Source organism: Pan troglodytes, chromosome 13, assembly GCF_028858775.2.
Source record: "Pan troglodytes isolate AG18354 chromosome 13, NHGRI_mPanTro3-v2.0_pri, whole genome shotgun sequence".
NCBI lineage: Eukaryota > Metazoa > Chordata > Mammalia > Primates > Hominidae > Pan > Pan troglodytes.
Window position 1 is genome coordinate 27,893,926 of NC_072411.2, and position 19,294 is coordinate 27,913,219.

Here is a 19,294-nt window from a genome sequence, read left to right on the forward strand (position 1 = left end):
ACAGTGCAGTAATGGCATAATCATTGGCTTAGATTTAAGACTCAAACATCTATGGTCAACTGATTTTCATCAAGAGTTCCAAGATCTTTCAATAGGAAAAGGATTTAATAGTCTCTTAAACAAATGGCACAGGGACAACTGGATAGCCACAAGCAAAGAATCAATTTTTACCTTTTTCTCACACTATATAAAAAAAATTATCTCAAAATGGATCAAAGCTCTAAATGTAAATGCTAAAACTATAAACTCTTAGAAGAAAACATAAGGGTAAATCTTCATGACCCTGGGTTTGGCATAATGTCTTAAGATATGATCCCTAAAGTGCAAGTAACAAAAGAAAAAAATCGATAATAGGACTTCATCAAAATTTAAAACTTTTATGCTTCAAAGAACACTATTAAGAAAGTGAAAACAAGGCCGGCCATAATGGCTCAGGCATGTAATCCTAGCACTCTGGGAGGCCAAGGCAGGTGGATTGCTTGAGCCCAGCCTAGGCAACATAGCAAGACCCTGTCTCATTAAAAAATAAAAATAAAATGTAAAAATAGAAAGCAAAAACAACCTTCGGATGGAGAAAATATTTGCAAAGCACATATCTGATAAGGGACTTGTACCCAGAATATATAGAAATTTACAAATCAGTAGAGGAAGGGAGGGAGGGAGAGAGAGAGGGAGAGAGGGAGGAAGGATAAAGAGAGAAAAGAACCCAATTAGAAACTGGGCAAAGGATTTCAATGGATATTTCTCCAAAGAAGATATACAAATGGTAAATAAGCACATGAAAATATGCTCAACATCATCAGTCATCAGGGAGAGATAGCACTTCGCACCCACTAGAATGGCCATAATCAAAAGGACAAGTAATAACAAATGTTGACCGGGATGTAGAAAAATCAGAACCCTCTTATGATAATGGTGGGGATGTAAAATGGTGCAGATACTCTGGAAAACAGTCTGGCAGTTCTTCAAAAGGTTAAATATAGAATTACTATTTGACCCAACAGTTCCACTCCTAGATACATATCCAAGAGAAATGAAAACACATGTCTACACAAAACCTTACACACAAAAATTCATAGCAGCATTATTCATTATGGCTAAAAGGTGGAAACAATCCAAATGTCTATGAACTGATGAATGGATAAGCAAAATGTGGTATAGTCATACGCTGCAATATTATTTGTCCATAAAAAGAATGAGGTACTGATACATGCTACAACATGGGTGAACCTTAAAAACATTATACTGAAATGTTTAAAGTGAAAGAAACCACCCATAAAAGACCACATATTACATGATTCCACTTATATGACATGTCCAGAATAGGCTAATCTATAGATACAGAAAGTAGCTTGGTGGTTGCTTAAAGCAGGGGGAATAGGAGAGTTGGGGGTGATAGCTGATGGATATGGGATTTCTTTTTGAGGTCATGAAAATGTTCTACAAGTTGACTGCGGTGATTGTTGTATACTTCAAATGGATGAATTATATGATATGTTAATTATATCTTAAGAAAGCTGTTACTCCCTGCATAAAAAGAAATCACAATAAATGTAAATAGACTAAATTATTCAATTAAAACACAAAAGTGATGGGCCTCTAACATGGCTCAGCATGACACAGACAGGGCTGGGCAGGGGAAAGTTACTAAGACTCTCTTTGGTATCTGCCCAGGTTTCTTACCACTCCAGCTCTCAATCTCAGAAACAGTGGGCCAGGAGCACTGTCATTTCTCTACTCTTATACTCACTCCTTCTGGAGACCTGAAAATGAAGACACTCAGACTAACCTGGAATGAGTCCATCTCCAAGGGGTCACTTCTGCCTAACAATAAGTGGCCCCCAAAGAGTTCAGGTCTCTAAAGGGGCCCACTGAAGGAATGACTGGTAACAAGAACTACTGGGAAATGGGCCACTCCTCAAGCCAATCCAGCTACTGAATTGGGTACAATCAGCACAAGGGAACTGGAGGTAGGAATGATACAGATAGTTTTCATCACTTTCTGGTGGTGGGCCATGGAACTATACAGTCAGGCACAGTACTGAGAGTTTGCTTGGATGTTAAGAGCACAGACTCTGGAGTTTGAATCTGGGCTCACAGTTTACTAGCTGAATAACCTTTGGAAGTTAGGTCCCACTATGCCTCAGTTTCCTCACCCAAAAAATGGAGAAATAAGTTTCACGTAAGACTTGAAACTGTGCCTGGCACATGAAAAGAGTTCTAGAAATACTGATCGTTATTATTTGTTATTATTACAGTTTCATAACACTAAGCTCATTTGACCTTATCATAACCCATGAGAGGAATGGAGATTGCTAATCTCCTTTACGGATGAGAAAACTGAGGTGCAGAGAGAATGAGTGACTAGCCCAAGGCTCCACAGGTGGCTGCAGAGGGCCAGCATTGGAGGACATCACTCCTGTATCGGCCATCCTGCTGCTCTACCACACCCTAAATAGCATCTAGTGACCCAAATTATGATTTCTACTCTGCCAATCACCAGCTGCCTGACCTTAGGCAAGTCGCTTAGGTAACCACCCAACTCTTTCCATCTGTAAAATGAGAGGTGAGCTATGTAGGTGAACACTAAGAGCCCTTGTTTAGCTAACATTCTGTGATTGCAAGGGGAACGCAAGTGAACTGGATGTGATGGGTCACAGAACAATGAGCAACCTGGAGAGCGGGAAGAGAGGGTTTTTCTAGAACCATGTGTTCGAAATTGGGAGTCCTCAGAGGGGCTGCAGGAAGGTGAGAGTCCCCACAAGTACCACATTTGAGGGTTGGGGTAGTGCCACCTGGAGAGTAAAGGGAAAGAACTTTTTCCTTTATTTCCTTTACTCTCCAGGTCCTGTGTGCGCTTGGTGAGAAGGCACCAAGTGAGTCAGTTGTGACTCTCTGCTCCGTGCCCCAGGGCCCTGGGTGTGGTGAAGGAAGCTGTCTGAGCAGCGGGCAGGAGGGGCTGAGCTCAGGGTGAGGGCTGGCGGCAGGGGCGGGTGAATGGAAAATACCCATCTGAACTGCCACACATCCTGACTGGATACAGGCTTTAACACGGTCCGTCTCAAAGAAACCTGTGCCCATGGAACAAACTCTGGGTGAGGTATGAGGATAAAAGCAGATGGCAGTAGGGGCGGATAAAAGAAAAATTAAATTACACTTCAGAAAGCAGGCTGTATTGAACCCATCAACAGCAAATAACAAAACACTTTTTACTGTATTTGAAAGTTGCCATCCTGATATCTTATCAGATTCTACAAAGAAAATCATTTTTGAGCCCTCTAAGCATTGCGGTGGGGGTGGCGGTTTGGAACTGTATAGGGTTGGCGTGGCGGACTTGAGGAGGGACGGTTGGGACTTCCTGGCATTAAAATTAAATTAAATTTTAATTCCCGGCCGAATTAAAATTGCTCCTCGCACGCCCGTTTTTCCATTAATGAGGTTTGGGGCTTCTCCGTCACGTTCATTGACTGAATGGCTGATGGAACGAATGAATGACTGAAGCCCAGGTGGGTAGTTAGAAGAGGCTTCGATGGAGAAGGGTCTCGAAAGACCGGAACTCTGGGCAGAAGGACAGGCCTGGGTGGGAGGAGAAGGGGGCGTTCTCGGAAGACACCAAAAGCCCCCATCCCAGAAATAACAGTGCGTGCTGGGCCGGGCACCCGGGGAGGCGGACGATGGGCGAAGGCATCGGAGGGCGCCGCCGCGGCTCGGGTGCAGTGCCCCTGCCACGAAGGGCGCAACGGAGGTGGGCGTGGGAAGGACAGCACTCAGGCTCCAAGTGGGAAGCGTGCGGAATTCGCCGGCCCCAACGCCCTAGCGGGTGGCTGGGACCCCTGGGTTCCTCCCACGTCCCTGCCTCCAGTCCCGGCGCGAACTCCAGGTGTCGCCCCCAACTCCGGCTTAGAGTCTACGGCACCCCGAGCCTCCGAGCCTCTGTCCCCTCTTCCCCCGCCATTACAAAATACAAAAAGGACTAGAAATGAATACACACGGTCTCGGCCGCCTAAGGACACCGAGCTCCGCAGAGCCTAGAGGAGCTAGGGAACCTAGCGCTCCCCTCGGGCCGGCCCCAGGCAGCAGCCCCCTCAGCCCCAACTCCGCGGGTCCCGCCAGCTCTCCACTCCCAGGCCCCGGCGGCGTCCACCAGGCGCCCGCTGCCCCTCCCCAAGTCTCCTCCTCCGTGACCTCAGCCCTGGTGCCCTCCCCGCAGTCCCATTCCTGGTTTCCCTTCGCGGCGCCCCCTCCCCAGGTTCCCCAACCAGGCAATCCCTGCCTGGGTCCCTCCCCGGGACCAGTCCCTGGAGACCCTGCCCGCCGCCTCTCTCGGGCTACCACTCTCCGAAACTCCATCCCTGACTCCCCTCTCCGCCACCTCCTCCCCAGGGGTCCCGGCTGGGGCCCCTCCAGGGGACCCCTCCCGGCCGCCACCTCCCGAGACACCCATTTCCCCCGCCTCTTCCCAGCCGTTCCTTTCTGGCCCCGTTCCTCAGCTCCCTCTGCCTGCTGCCCCTCTCCGGGGTCCGCTTCCCGAAGACCCCTCCCCAACGCCCCCGCCCCGCTCCCGGTTCCTGCCTCCTCCACCCCGGATCGCCTTTCCGGCGTCCTCTCCCCAGCGCCCCTTCCTGCGAACCTTAACCGGACAACCCCAGTCCAGCTCCCCCAACCCACCGCGGCGCCCAGTGCCCGGGGATCCCTGCCCGCCGCCCCTCCCTGGGACTCCCCAACCCCGCGCCCCTCCCCGGCGCCCTCCCGCCCGCGCCGTCAGCCTTCTGGGCAGCAGCCCGGGCTGGCTCCCTCCCGGCGCGGCGCGCGCTACCTGGATCTCGTGGATGCGGCTGAAGCCGTCCCTGCAGAAGAACTCCGCCAGGTTGGCGAGGGTCCTCGGCCCCGGCATGGCGGCGAGGCTCCGGGGACCCTCGGCTCGGCCCCCGCCCGGCGGCGACCCCGGCCGCCCGGCGCCTTTGTCCTCGGCCCGCGCCCCCGCCGGGAGCCGTGCGCCCGCGGGTTGGGGCCGCCGCGGGGCCCCGCCGCCCAGGAGCCCACCCCGCTCGGGCGCCGGCCGCAGCCCGGCTCTCAGGATCCGCGCCAGCAGGGCCATGGCGCTCGTCTGCATCGGCTTGTTTGTCTGAGCAACTTTGTTTCGGGGGCTGCTCTTTGGGTTGCTGTTTCCTCCGTCTTAACTTGTCAGAGCAGTGCTTCTCCGTACTCCTGCGGCCGGGGCATCAGTTTACACAGACCCTTATTAAAGGCTCCCTCCCCTGGGGCTGGGGAAAAGGCTGTGATTAGACTGCAAGAGAATGAGGCTATTATTATTTCTTCACATCATATTAATTCACACTTAAGCGTTCCTTGAAACCACCAAGTTTTAAGGTCAACCCCACTTCCAACCATGGCCAAAAAAAGAAAAGTCTACGGGGATTTTGTAAATTATTACCGTCCTTCGAAATGACTACTGAAGGTATACTAAAGAAATCTTTGGTCTTTTTTGCATTTTAGAAGCAGTTCTTTATGGTTTCAACTTAAATTATTGTAACTCAACTTTCAAAGGGGGGGAAAAAGTGAGACGATTTTGCACGTAGTTCCTACTGTTGTAAAATGACCACATTATTATCTTGCCACAAGCTTTCTTAAAGACAATCACAGTCGTTTACGATGGCTTTCCTCGGGCTCATCGCTTTTATTCCGCATACCATTGGAAGCAGTGAGGACTAGGTGAGAGTGAGCGACTTTGAGCTTGGGGCGTTTATCTGGTCCCTCACAAGGACGGGTCCTGTTGCACAAGGCTTGGAGAAGAGAAGCCACCTCCATGCCGAGGCGAGGAGAGGAGTCCGCCAACCTAGACTCAGAACCCAGTGCCTGGCTGCACAAAGAAGTGGCCGCACAGGGAGGGATGGAGCACGGGAAAGGCCAGAGGTGTGCCATGTGGTTTCAAGGAAGGGAACTTTTTCCTAGTCAGTAAACTGCTCGCTGAGTTACATTATTTGAAGATTTCATACAGTTGGTACTCATGCATCTAAACGTAAAAAATAAGATTTTTTTCAGTTTACAACGTATTGTTACTAAGCTTTTTTTTTTTTTTTTTTTTTTTGAGACAGAGTCTCGCTCTGTCACCAAAGCTGGAGTGTAATGGCGCGATTTCGGCTCAGCAACCTCCGCCCCCAGGGTCCTAGCGATTCTCTTACCTCAGCCTCCCGAGTAGCTGGGATTACTGACGCTGTAATCTTGAAAAAAAAAAAAAAAAAATGCTGCCGCGCCCGGCCAGCATTTATTTTTTAAGAGCAGAGAGGGAGGTTCAGGCCTGTAGTCCCAGAACTTTGAGAGGCCGAGGTGGACGGATTACTTGAGTTCAGGAGTTCGAGACCAGCCTGGCCAACATGGTGAAACCCCATCTCTACTAAAAATATAAAAAATTAGCCAGGCGTGGTGGCACGCGCCTGTAATCCCAGCTACTCGGGAGGCTAAGGCAGGAGAATCGTTTGAACCCAGGAAGTGGAGGTTGCAGTGAGCTGATCTCGCCATTGCACCCCAGCCTGGGTGACAGCAAGACTCCGTCTCAACAACAACAAAAAAGAGCAGGCCGGGCGCTGTGGCTCACGCCTGTAATCCCAGCACTTTGGGAGGCCGAGGCAGGCGGATCACGAGGTCAGGAGATCGAGACCATCCTGGCTAACACGGTGAAACCCCGTCTCTACTAAAAATACAAAAAAATTAGCCTGGCGTGGTGGTGGGCGCCTGTAGTCCCAGCTACTCGGGAGGCTGAGGCAGGAGAATGGCGTGAACCCGGGAGGTGGAGCTTGCAGTGAGCCGAGAATCTTGCCACTGCACTCCAGCCTGGGTGACAGAGCGAGACTCCGTCAAAAAAAAAAAAAAAAAGAGCAGAGAGAGGTCTGGCAGTGTTGCCCAGGCTGGAGTGCAGTGGCTATACACAGGCACTATCACTGGGCACTACACCTTCCAACTTCTGGGCTCAAGCCATCTACAACCTCAGCCTCCCAAGGAGCTGGGAGTACGGGCACATGCCACCATGCCCAGATAAAAATATTTTATTTTATTTTTTAGACACTGGGTCTCACTATGTTGCCCAGGCTGCCCTTGAACTCCTGGGCTCAAGCGATCCTCCCCCTGAGTAACTGGCATTACAGGTGCAGGCCACCGGCTCAGCTAAATATTTTATTTTTAATGAGTAGTTTATACCTTTACAACTCTGTAAAATCTACACTGCATTTGAATAATTGAAGTATCACGTAAGTGACGCAAAGAAGGCTATAGTTACTCAACTTACAGAATTTGATTAATAACACCAGGTGCGGTGGCTCACGCCTGTAATCCCAACAATTTTGGAGGCCACAGCAGGAGGATTGCTTCAGCCCAGGAGTTCAAGACCAGCCTGGGCAACATAGCAAGACCTGGATACTACAAAAAATAAAAATAAAAAAATTAGCTGGGTGTGGTGGTGTGTGCCTATAGTCCCAGCTACTCAGGAGGCTGAGGCAGGAGGTTTGCTTGAGCCCAGAAAGTCAAGACTTCAGTGAGCCATTATCAAGCCACTGTGCTCCAGCCTGGGCAACAGAGCAAGACCCTGTCTGTAAAAAAAGAAAAGAATTTGATTAATAAGTACTCAGCAACTCTTATTTATTTATTTATTGAGACGGAGTCTCGTTCTGTCGCCCAGGCAGGAGTGCAGTGGAGCAATCTTGGCTCACTGCAAGCTCCGCCTCCCAGGTTCACGCCATTCTCCTGCCTCAGCCTCCCGAGTAGCTGGGACTACAGGCGCCCGCCACCACGCCCGGCTAATCTTTTGTATTTTTAGTAGAGACAGGGTTTCACTGTGTTAGCCAGGATGGTCTCGATCTCCTGACCTCGTGATCCGCCTGCCTCGGCCTCCCAAAGTGCTGGGATTACAGGCTTGAGCCACTGCACTCGGCCCTTGCAACTCTTAATTATAAGGCATGATAGCTGCAAAGTGCTCAGAGTAAGATTTTGATCCTGCCTTTAGGAGGCCATAACCTATTTGAAGAATAAAACAGGTACACAAATACAAGCCAGATTACTATAAGTGTCACAAAACTGGACTGAATATGATTGGAATTTGTGGCAAGAAGCGATCACATCTAGTTATAGGGTAGGATGGAGCAGTGCAAAAGAAAGTCATCCTGAAGGAAGTAGCACTCAGGCAGGGATTGAGGAAAGGAGCCGTTTAGCAGGCAGAAGTGGGTGGCAACACGGCTAGCCAGCAGAGGATGAAGAATGGCACAATCGCCTTGCTCTAGGAGAGGCTTTTAAAGTTTTGCAGAGCGATACTGGTCCTTAAGAAATCATTAAAGGACCACATATGTAGAAGTCAATTCATTCCATTCTGGACGTGAAACTATTCAATATAGATAAACAATGATTGACGGTTGTTAAATAATCATATATTAAACTGTTCAGTATAGGTAAACAATGATTTTAAAGGCAGCTGGTTCTCTATGAAGGCTAATTAAGGAAAAGACTGCAGTAAAGAAAGGAAGGAAGAGGAGAAGGAAGAATACAGAGAAAGACAGGGGGAAGAAAGATTTAAACACACATGGAGACAGGCTTCTCTGGAGCTCCCTGCAGCTCCCCCGCTCTCCTGCGTCTTAGGATATCATCTCTGCTGATGTCTGAAGCTAGTTTCCATAATTAAATAAATAAACAAAGATATTAGTTCTTGAAATTTGCCTCAAGCTCTAATGATATTAAGCCAAAGGCTTTTTGTTTTTTAATTATACTTTAAGTTGTGGGATACATGTGCAGATCGTGCAGGTTTGTTACGTAGGTATACATGTGCCATGGTGGTTTGCTGCACCCATCAACCCATCATCTAGGTTTTATGCCCCACATGCATTAGGTATTTGTCCTAATGCTCTCCATCTGCTTGCCCCACAACCCCCAACAGGCCCCAGTGTGTGATGTTCCCCTCCCTGTGTCCAAGTGTTCTCATTGTTCGACTCCCACTTATGAGTGAGAATATGTAGTGTTTGGTTTTCTGTTCCTATGTTAGTTTGCTGAGAATGATGGTTTCCAGCGTCATCCATGTCCCTACAAAGGACATGAACTCATTCTTTTTTATGGCTGCATAGTATTGCATCGTGTATAAGTGTCACATTTTCTTTATCCACCACGTCTATTATTGATGGGCATTTGGATTGGTTCCAAGTCTTTGCTATTGTAGATAGTACTACAATAAATATATGTGTGCATGTGTCTTTATAGCAGAAGGATTTATAATCCTTTAAGCCAAAGGCTATTTTAGAGTGTTAGTACATTGGTATAAGTGATCGGTCTGAAACTCTGCAATAGAGCAGTATGCTGCTTTCTTACTACTGTTTTGTAGGTAATTATTATTAGTGGAAAACATATATGAACCCAGAAATAGAAAAAGTCATCCTGATTGGAAGAATTTCTTTTACTCTAATATACATATGTAATGTTACTTTGGTTTCTGAGTTTTCTATAAAAATATTGCCTTTATAATAAAAGTAATAATAAAAAAATAAAAATAATAAAAAATACAAGTAAATGATTCTCATAGTTGTGAGGGATTCAATGTGGAGGGAATAAAGGATCAAATGTTATAAGAAATCTTAAATATAAGTAAAAAATAACTGAAAAACTACTTTTCCAAAATAGGAAAACACTGTCCATTTATTTGTTCCTTTCCCTTCCAGCATGCAAGAAAAACAGAAGTGAGATTCCAACAGGAGGGCACCACTGTCCCTGTCTGACCTTAAACCAGGAGATTTTGTACAGATGTATTCCTTCAAGAAAACCAGCTTGTTGTCAGTAATAGAGAAGAAATGAGCTTCTCCCAACAACAGCCAACAACAGCCAATGACAACAGCAAAATAGGAAAATGGGTTGCCCTCTAAAAGGTAAATAAACTCTATACACAATAAATGACCATCTGTGGAAGTAAAACCGAGAGACAGGCTTTACCACCTCCCAGAACTCCAATCCAGATGACCACGGATAAATCTCTAGCACTCGGAATAGAGATGTCACGGCTGTTAGGTAAGCAGAGAGTAATGCAGGGTATATATTCCTGGAAGAGAACAGGGTTAGTCAAACTGGATCTCAGAAAAGGGAGCTGCTGTACAAGACATTTTAGGAAGCAAGCCTCTGAATTCTGAAACCCAGACCTGCTGGTCACGGTGGGGCAGGGATGATCTTCCAAGCTTCCCTGCGGTCTGCATGAAATTCTCTCACCCACACCAGCTTCCTGTGCTCCAATTCCATGCCTCTGACTGGTTTCCACTTAAGAATTAATGGGTAAAAAGGAAAAAGAATTAGTAGTATGATCTTGTTGCTTCCCCAGAGTCATCAATAAAAAGGCAGAACAGAGAGAAAACAAAACAAAACAAAGTTATACCAGGAGACAGAACTGGGAGACCTCAGATCGTCTTCTCTGTGAATCGGGTGTTGCTACTGAAGCCGTGATAATCCTGGTCACCTGAGGCAGAAAATAAACATTTCTTCCTACAAAGAATGTGGGCATTTTCCAGTGGGATTTGTCAGCCAGCAAAGACTTAGCAGCAGTTTCTTCACTGCCAAAAATCTCTAACTTTCCATGATGAAAAACTATTGTTGTCATTGACCGGCTTTACGAAATATTGGCTTACGTTTTAATCATCTGTTGAGCATCAGGCACTATCCTGGGCACCTGTGAATCCATTTGGTCCTCGCAGCTATTCTATGACATGGGCACATTATCCTCCTTCACAGATGAAGAAACAAGTTAAAGAGATGTTCCCAAAAGAGTTAAGTTAGGAGCAAAGTTAATACTTGAACCCAAATCTGTTTCCAGGGTTTTTATGCCTTTCACTACACCTGCTTTGCAGGAAAGTGATGAGAATTTCTAGTAGGCGCTGAGTAGGGGCGGTGCTGCACGGCACTCACTGTTTCTGAGATACTGGTGATGGGACAGATAACCGAGAAGGAGACACTGGTGAATTCTGAAAGTGGTGATGGGACAGATAACCGAGAAGGAGACACTGGTGAATTCTGAAAGGAAGGTGTGCCTCAGCAAAGGCCGCAGGGGAAGACAGGAGGTTCGCTCGCTCACCTTTATTTGGAAAGCCTTCCTCCCACATTCCCTAGCAATGCTAGTCAGTCCCAGGGGTTTGGATGGGGCTGGCTGTCCGTGGCCCCTGATCCAGGGGTTGGGGGCATTGTTGGGAGCAGAGTCCTCCATGGGACTTCTGCTAGAGCAATCAGTGCAGACGTGCTCTTGTTTGGGGATTGCAATCTGAAGGCCCCCAGAAGCTTGCGACTGCAGGCAGCCATCTGTCCAGAGACCACCTAATCAAGAAACCCCTGACACCCTCATAGGAGACGCCTGCCATCCAGCTGTACCTAGAAGAGATCTACCACCCCCTCTGTAACTTTCAGTTTTGTGAATCAGCACATTCATTCTTTCTCTCTCTCAATCTCTCTCTCTCTCTCCAAAGTGGCATTTATCTAGATGGCTCAGGGTGTGGTCCTCAATCTTGCAGATTCGGATTCAGTTCTGGGACAGCCTCACTAAATTGCCCTTTTCCAGCCTGTTTCCTCCCTGTAGACATTGGCAGGGTGCCTGGCAAGCCCAGCCCAGGCTCTTGTCTGTGACAGATCTGTCACCTTTTAACTCTTTCCCAGGCTTCCTTGTTTACATTAACATGTTTCCAGCCAGAGCGGAGAGCCGTAAACATCTTGAGGGCTGGGGCGGTGTCTGACTCATGGCTGGATTCCCCCAAGCCAATGCAGAGCGGGAACCTAGCGACACTCAAACACGTTTAAGAGTAAATTTCTGTTTGAGTCACCAAAGTAAAGAAATCCAGTCCCCAGTACCAATTGAAATAAACCACAAAACACTTTGCTGAATGGAAACTTGTTCTGCAATGGTAAAGCATGACTTTAACTTTAGCCAAATTACTTCCCAGGAGTTAAACTAACTCATGATCTCACTGTCCACTGAAAAAAACTGTTCTTAGTCTGTTTGAGCCATTGTAATATAGACTGGGTAACTTGTACACAGCAGACATCTATTTCTCCCAGGTCTGGAGGCTGGGCATCTGAGATCGGGACCAGTATGGTTAGGTTCTGGTGAGTGCTCCCTTCCAGGCTGCAGACAGCTGTCTTCTCGCTGTGTCCTCATGTGGTGGGACGGCAAGCGAGCTTTCTGGGGCCTTTTTAATAAGGGCACTAATCCCACTCATAAGGGCACCACCCTCATGACCTAATCACCTCCTAAAGGACCCACCTCCTCATACCATCATCTTGGGAGTTAGGATTTTAACCAATTAATTTTGGGGCTGTCTTCTCGCTGTGTCCTCATGTGGTGGGAGGGCAAGCGAGCTTTCTGGGGCCTTTTTAATAAGGGCACTAATCCCACTCATAAGGGCACCACCCTCATGACCTAATCACCTCCTAAAGGACCCACCTCCTCATACCATCATCTTGGGAGTTAGGATTTTAACCAATTAATTTTGGGGCTGTCTTCTCGCTGTGTCCTCATGTGGTGGGAGGGCAAGTGAGCTTTCTGGGGCCTTTTTAATAAGGGCACTAATCCCACTCATAAGGGCACCACCCTCATGACCTAATCACCTCCTAAAGGACCCACCTCCTCATACCATCATCTTGGGAGTTAGGATTTTAACCAATTAAATTTGGGGGACACAAACATTCAGACCACAGCAGCTGTGGTGCAGACTTTGCCAAGGTCTAGTGCCTCCTTCTGTTATCTTGCAGGTGCAGCCCAGAGCAGCAGGAGCTGTGCCCTGGCCCCTGTCCTGAGGAGCTCCCACTGGTCAGCCCCGCCTACTCCAGTGGACCTTGATGCTTCACACAAGGTGTGCACAGAGGACACAGGCACTTCATGGAGCAACATACTTTTGTAAAAAAAATGAATTCCCTTGTAACAAATAGAGCACGGAGGCTTTTATAGATTAAGTAATTTGTAGTCTTCTTATAATTATGGCTTCTAAATTACCTAAAATAATTCATTCAAGGCTTGATTTTAGTTTTGTCTTGAGAGTGTCAACTCTTTAACTTGAGATGCTGTAGGATGGGGTTTCATCTTGGGATTCTTTTCTTGGATATGTCATTTAAATTCTGATACTTATATTCCCTATTTGAAAACACATGATCAATGACAATACCAATACCTGATTTGTGTGCAATACTTATAATTTACAACGTACATTATTTTAACATACATTCTTTTCATGCGACCCTCTCAACAACCCTTTGACAAGGCAAGTCAGAGACTAATTACTAGAGATTATTCAAGCGACTTGCTCCAAGTCATACAGTAGGCAGGCAGCCACGATGACTCTAGTTTTTCCAACTCCTAGTCCCACACTCTTTCCTCTCCCCTTACATGTTCTGATATAAATCAAACTTAGGTTTGAAAATATCTTATTGATGTATTTCAACACCCCAGAATTTGATGAGACTGGAATCGATTTGTTGTGATCTGTGATTGCTGAATTCCTCGTATGTGGTGGATACCAAGGTAAGTTGACTAGAATGTGAGCTTGCCTACCCAGACACCAGTTCCCATGTCCTTTGTCCAGTGGTATAATTTGAAGTTCACTCTTTTTGGTGTACAGTTTTATGAGTTGAGTTGTGAAAAACATATACAGTTGTGTATCCACCACTACAGTCAAGATATAGAACAGTTCCATTACCTCAAAAATGTTTTTCAGGCCGGGCGCAGTGGCTCACACCTGTAATCCCAGCACTTTAGGAGTCCAAAGCGGGCGGATCACGAGGTCAGGAGATCGAGACCATCCTGGCTAACGCGGTGAAACCATGTCTCTACTAAAAATACAAAAAAATTAGCCAGGCGTGGTGGCAGGTGCCTGTGGTCCCAGCTACTTGGGAGGCTGAGGCAAGAGAACCGCTTGACCCCGGGAGGCAGAGGTTGCGGTGAGCCAAGATCGCGCCACTGCACTCCAACCTGGGCGACAGAGCGAGAGTCCATCTCAAAAAAAAAATCATACTCTTTTGTAGTCAACCCCAGCTAGGCCCCTACAGTTTTGCCTTTCCCAAAGTATCTTATGCATGGAATCATCCAGGAGATAACCTCCTGAATCAGGCTTCTGTCTCTTAGCATAATGCATTTGGGATTTACCATGTTATTTCATTTATCAGGTTTTTGTCCCTTTTCATTGCTGAGTAGTATTCCATTATAGGAATGTACTCTCGTTTGTGGATCATTCTGATCAACTCAGCACATTTGGATTATTTCCAGTCTTGGCAATGATGAATAAAGTCACTCTAAGCATTCACGTACAGGTTTTTGCATGAATAAAATACCTAGGAGTGAGAAAGCTGGACTCACGGTACATTTTTATTCCCTCAATGCTTTCCTGCCCCGTTTAGGGCTGATTTCATCATGCTTTGATCTCATCTTAGTCAACTGATGTGTCAGCATTGAGCCCACAAGAGGCTTCATGGCTTCCTGGTAAAGCGAGAGACCCCTGGAAGACTGATTCTAGAACAGGGTATGTGCATTCCTGCTGCCAAGCCCTGCTGCACCGTTCCTCATTACTCAATTAATGTCTGGTGCCTTCTCTGCCTGTTTAATTACTCCCATTACCGGGACAGATCAAGTTCCACTCCTTCAGGGAAGCTCCTTCTGGCCACCTCACAGCACAGAACATGCCATCTCTTTCCAAATCACTTTGCATCTGTCTTCTGCCACGCCATCCTGCTTTGTGACATCTTTGAGATTGGTGTCTGTGTTTTTCTGCATTAAACCTTGAGGGCTTTGTAGGTACAGGACTGGGATCCCCATTGCACAGATATGGAAATTGAGGCCAGAGAGGCTAAGTGACCAAGAGAAGGTAGCATTTGCTGATCACCCACTACCATATGCCATCAGGCCTCCCATTAACAGTACACAGTCCGCTCTTCTTTAGATGAGAACACTGATACTCAGAGAGGTGCAGTTATTTGCCCAAGTCACACAGCTGGGCACTGAAAGCTGGTTTTATTTGGCTTCAAACTTAGATCTGTCTGTGGCATATCTGGGCTTTGAGCACCCTGTAGCATGAGGCTGTAGTGCACTCAGCTTTAGAATGGACAGGGGCCTGTCCTCCCACACGCTCCAGGCTGCACCACCTTTGGTTTTCAGGCTAACTCCTGACCTGAGCCCTCCCCACCTTCCAGGGCAGAGAGTGAACCAGGCCAACTGATGTCTAGGCAAGAATGTGGGGTACCCAGGGATGACAATTGTGCTGGGTATGGGAGCCAGGGTTCTGCCCTGACTGCTATGGTCTGAATATTTCCCTCCAAATTCATGCATTGGAAACTTAATCCCCAGTGCAGCAGTATTGGGAGGTGGGGCTTAATGGGAGGTGTTTAGATAATGAGGCTTCAGCCTCATGAATGAATGAATGCTGCTATAAAAATGGGTTTGTAGGCCAGGTGAAGTGGCTCACGCCAGTAATTCCAACATTTTGGCAGGCCAGAGCAGAAGGGTATTCTAGGGTATTCACTGTGTTGCCCAGGAACTCTAGACCATCCTGGGCAACACAGTGAGACCTCATAAAAAAAACATTAGCCCAGCATGGTGGCACATGCCTGTAGTCCCAGCTACTCGGGAGGCTGTGGCAGGAGGATTGCTTCAGCCCAGGAGTTTGAGGCTACAGTGAACCATGATTGTGCCATTGCACTTCAGCCTGGGCAACAGAGCAAGACCCCATCTCTAAAAATAAAAATAAAGTTTGAAAAAGAATTTGTGGAAGTGGATTCACTCTTTCTGCCTTCCGCCCTGTGAGGACACAGAAAGAAGGCCCTCATCTGATGCCGGTGCCTTAATCTTGGACTTCCCAACCTCCAGAACTGTGAGAATACAAATTTCTGTTCCTTAAAAAATGACTCAGTCTGTGGTGTCCTGTTATAGCAGCACAAACAGACTAAGATAGTACCCTTTCCCTTCCCATGTGCCCAGGGACAGGCTTCCGGAGGAGCCCAGCGGCTGACTGGGAGCCCCTGGGTTTGCAGTGTGGGGAGCTCCGAGAACAGCTGTGCCTGCAGGAAATTGGAGGAGGAGAAAATATTCTGGTTTACTCTCTATTCAGTCACCTTCTGCAGCTCAGGCTTTTGATGTCTACCATTGCATTGTTTTTCTCTTACCTATAATCTTTGTAAAGATCCACAGTCCCCCACCTAGACATGAGAATCAATATCTCTCCATAAAATCAGCCTAACTCTATGGCAGCCCGACATCTTTGTTAGACCAGTGGGAAAAGCTACGTAGGTTTCCACCATCCGTGAAAGTCTTCTCAGCCTCAGGCTAGGCCCTGAAGTCAGGAGTTAGGTGCTGAAATGTGCACAGCTGAAGGTAAGCCACCAACAGGGTGAGCCAGATCCACTAACAACTCAACTGGCCTCCTTTGAACTGTGAAAGGAAAAGTGTTATAATAACAGCTATCATTTATTGTGCATTTACGATATACCAGGCATTATACAAAACACTACAGTTTGTCAATTAATTCTCATAAAAGTCCTATGAGGCAAATGTTCCTATTTTTATTTTATATTTTATAGCTGGAGAAAATGACACACAGGCTCTCTAGCCTGACCATGGCCCTCAGTCAATAAGCAGTACAGTTAAAGTTCAAACCCACGTCTCGGGCTCCAAGCCCAGACATTTAGCAAACACTGTGTGCTCACAGCTAAGCTTTCATAACAGAGCACTGGGGACAATGTATGGGGAATAAATGCTCTCTTCGAAGATGCCCTAGCATTCTGTGATGCAATATTGTGTGTGAAAGAAACAGTAGTGTAGGGATTGGAAGACTGGATCTTAGTTTGTGGCAGGATTGTACCTTACTATATGACCTTGGGGAATTCACCCAAACTGCTTTTGCCTCCATTTCCTATTTGATTTCTCCATTATTCAGAGCATGAGGAAGATCTGAAGAATATATCTAAATTCCAAAATTAAATCCAAACATCTCTCCTGAGAAAACCTTCTCTTTTTTTTTTTTTTTTTTTTTTTGAGAAGGAGTCTTTCTCTGCCACCCAGGCTGGAGTGCAGTGGCACAAGCTCAGCTCACTGCAACCTCCGCCTCCCAGGTTCAAGCAATTCTCCTGCCTCAGCCTCCCGAGTAGCTGGGACTACAGGCGTGTGCCACCACACCTGGCTAATTTTTGTATTTTTAGTAGAGACGGGGTTTCACCATGTTGGCCAGGCTGGTCTCAAACTCTTGACCTCGTGATCTGCCTGCCTCGGCCTCCCAAAGTGGTGGGATTACAGGCATGAGCCACCGCACCTGGCCAAAAACCTTCTTTAAGATGAGAAACTTGTGAGGCAGTAGAACGTCTCATCATTAATAAAGATTGACTGTGGAGATCTTTAAAAAAAAAAAAAATCCAGATAAGAAACTGGAAGGAGTAAAAGATCATTTGTTTACATCCAACACATAACTTTCCTAGCAAGTACTCCTACCTGGGACAACCCCACACTCCATGGAAGAGGCAGAAACACAGACAAGAACGTGCCTCAAATGGCTCCAAATGCTGCCAGCATCCAGCAAATGCTGCTGACAAAAGAGCAGAGAGTTGGGCTACAGGTAGGCCAACCATTGTCTTGGAGCAGGAGTCCTGGTGGGAGGTGAGCATGTTATTGGGATGGATGACTTCCAACGTCACCTGTAGTATGGAGAAGCTCTGCTATTTCAGCACTGAGCCCTCACTCTTCCCCATTTCTTCCTGGGCTCTCTTATTGCTGGCCACTTCCAGGCAGAGGGGGAAAGCACCAAGAGCCTTTGAAAATCACAGAATAGATTCAAACCCTGAGTTTCTCAATTACCAGCTATTTGGCTGGACATCTTAGTCAACCTCTCTGAGCCGCCGTCTCCTTGCGTGGACCATGGAGATGGTAACAATTGAATGCTGGTAGAGGGCACTCATAGACCCATAAAGTCATAGTTCATGATGAAGGACTGAAGGCTTCCCCCAAGGCCAGGTGCAAGACAGGCACCTCTGCTGTTGCCATTTCTATGCAACATTGTACTGGGATCCTAGTCAGGGCAATTACATGAGCAAAAGAAATAAAAGAAATTAGTGTTGAAAAGGAAGAAGTAAAACTTCAGTTTTGCAAACAACATAATCTTGTATGTATAAAATTGTAAGAACCACCTGCAAACACACATAAAATGCTATTAGAGCTAATAAACAAGTTCAGCAAAGCTGCAGGACACATGGTCAATAAACAATGCTGGTTGTATCTCTACACACTAGCAACGAACAATCTGGAAATGAAATGAAGAAAATAACTTCACTTACAATAGCATCAAAAAAATAAAACACTTACTTAAGAATAAATTTAACAAAAGAAGTACAAGACTTAGACTTTGAAAGCCATGAAACATTGCTGAAAGAAATATTTAAGACCTACATTAATGGAAAGACATCTCATTTAGTACATGAATTGGGAGACCTAATCTTGCTAATCTTACTAATGCTCCTCAAGTTGATGTACTCTTACAATGTAATCCCCATCAAAATTCCAGCTGCCCTTTTTGCAGTAATTGGCAATTTGATTATAAAATATGTATGGCAATGCGAGGGACCCAGAATAGCCAAAAACATTCTTGAAAAGGAAGAACAAGGCCGGGCGCGGTGGCTCACGCCTGTAATCCCAACACTTTGGGAGGCCGAGGCAGGCGGATCACGAGGTCAGGAGATCGAGACCATGCTGGCTAACACAGTGAGACTCCGTCTCTACTAAAAAAGAAAATACAAAAAATTAGCCGGGTGTGTTGGCGGGCACCTGTAGTCCCAGCTACTTGGGAGGCTGGGGCAGGAAAATGGCGTGAACCCAGGAGGCGGAACTTGCAGTGAGCCCTTGAGCCGAGATCGCGCCACTGCACTCTAGCCTGGGCAACAGTGTGAGACTCCGTCTCAAAACAAAAAAAAAGGAAGAACAAAGTTGAAGGACTCATACATCCTCATTTCAAAACTTACTAAAACTTGCGTCATAGCTACAATACTCCAGATGACGTGGTACTGGCATGCAGATAGACATCTACATCAGAGGAATAGAATTGAGAGTCCAGAAATAACCCCATAGATCTATGATCAATTTCTTTTATGGTCAATTTCTTTTATTTATTTATTTACTTATTTACTTACTTACTTTTTAGAGATGAGGTCTTGCTATGTTGACCAGGCTGGTCTCAAACTCCTAGCCTCAAGCGATCCTCCCGTCTTGGCCTCCCAAAGTGCTGAGATTACAGGTGTAAGCCACCACACCTGGCCCAATTTCATTTTTGACAAA

At 46.6% G+C, this 19,294-nt stretch overlaps 1 protein-coding gene across 1 annotated transcript in view; it reads right to left on the reverse strand.

The window, feature by feature from the left end:
• LOC470525 (cytochrome P450 27C1) overlaps positions 1–5,209 on the reverse strand; it is a 34,784-nt gene extending 29,575 nt beyond the window's left edge. Inside the window, exon 1 of the mRNA XM_009443230.5 lies at positions 4,817–5,209. Coding sequence (XP_009441505.2) covers positions 4,817–5,113 — 297 coding nt within the window. The 5' untranslated portion in view covers positions 5,114–5,209. The remainder of the gene's footprint in view (positions 1–4,816) is intronic.
• Between the last annotated feature and the right edge of the window lie 14,085 nt (positions 5,210–19,294).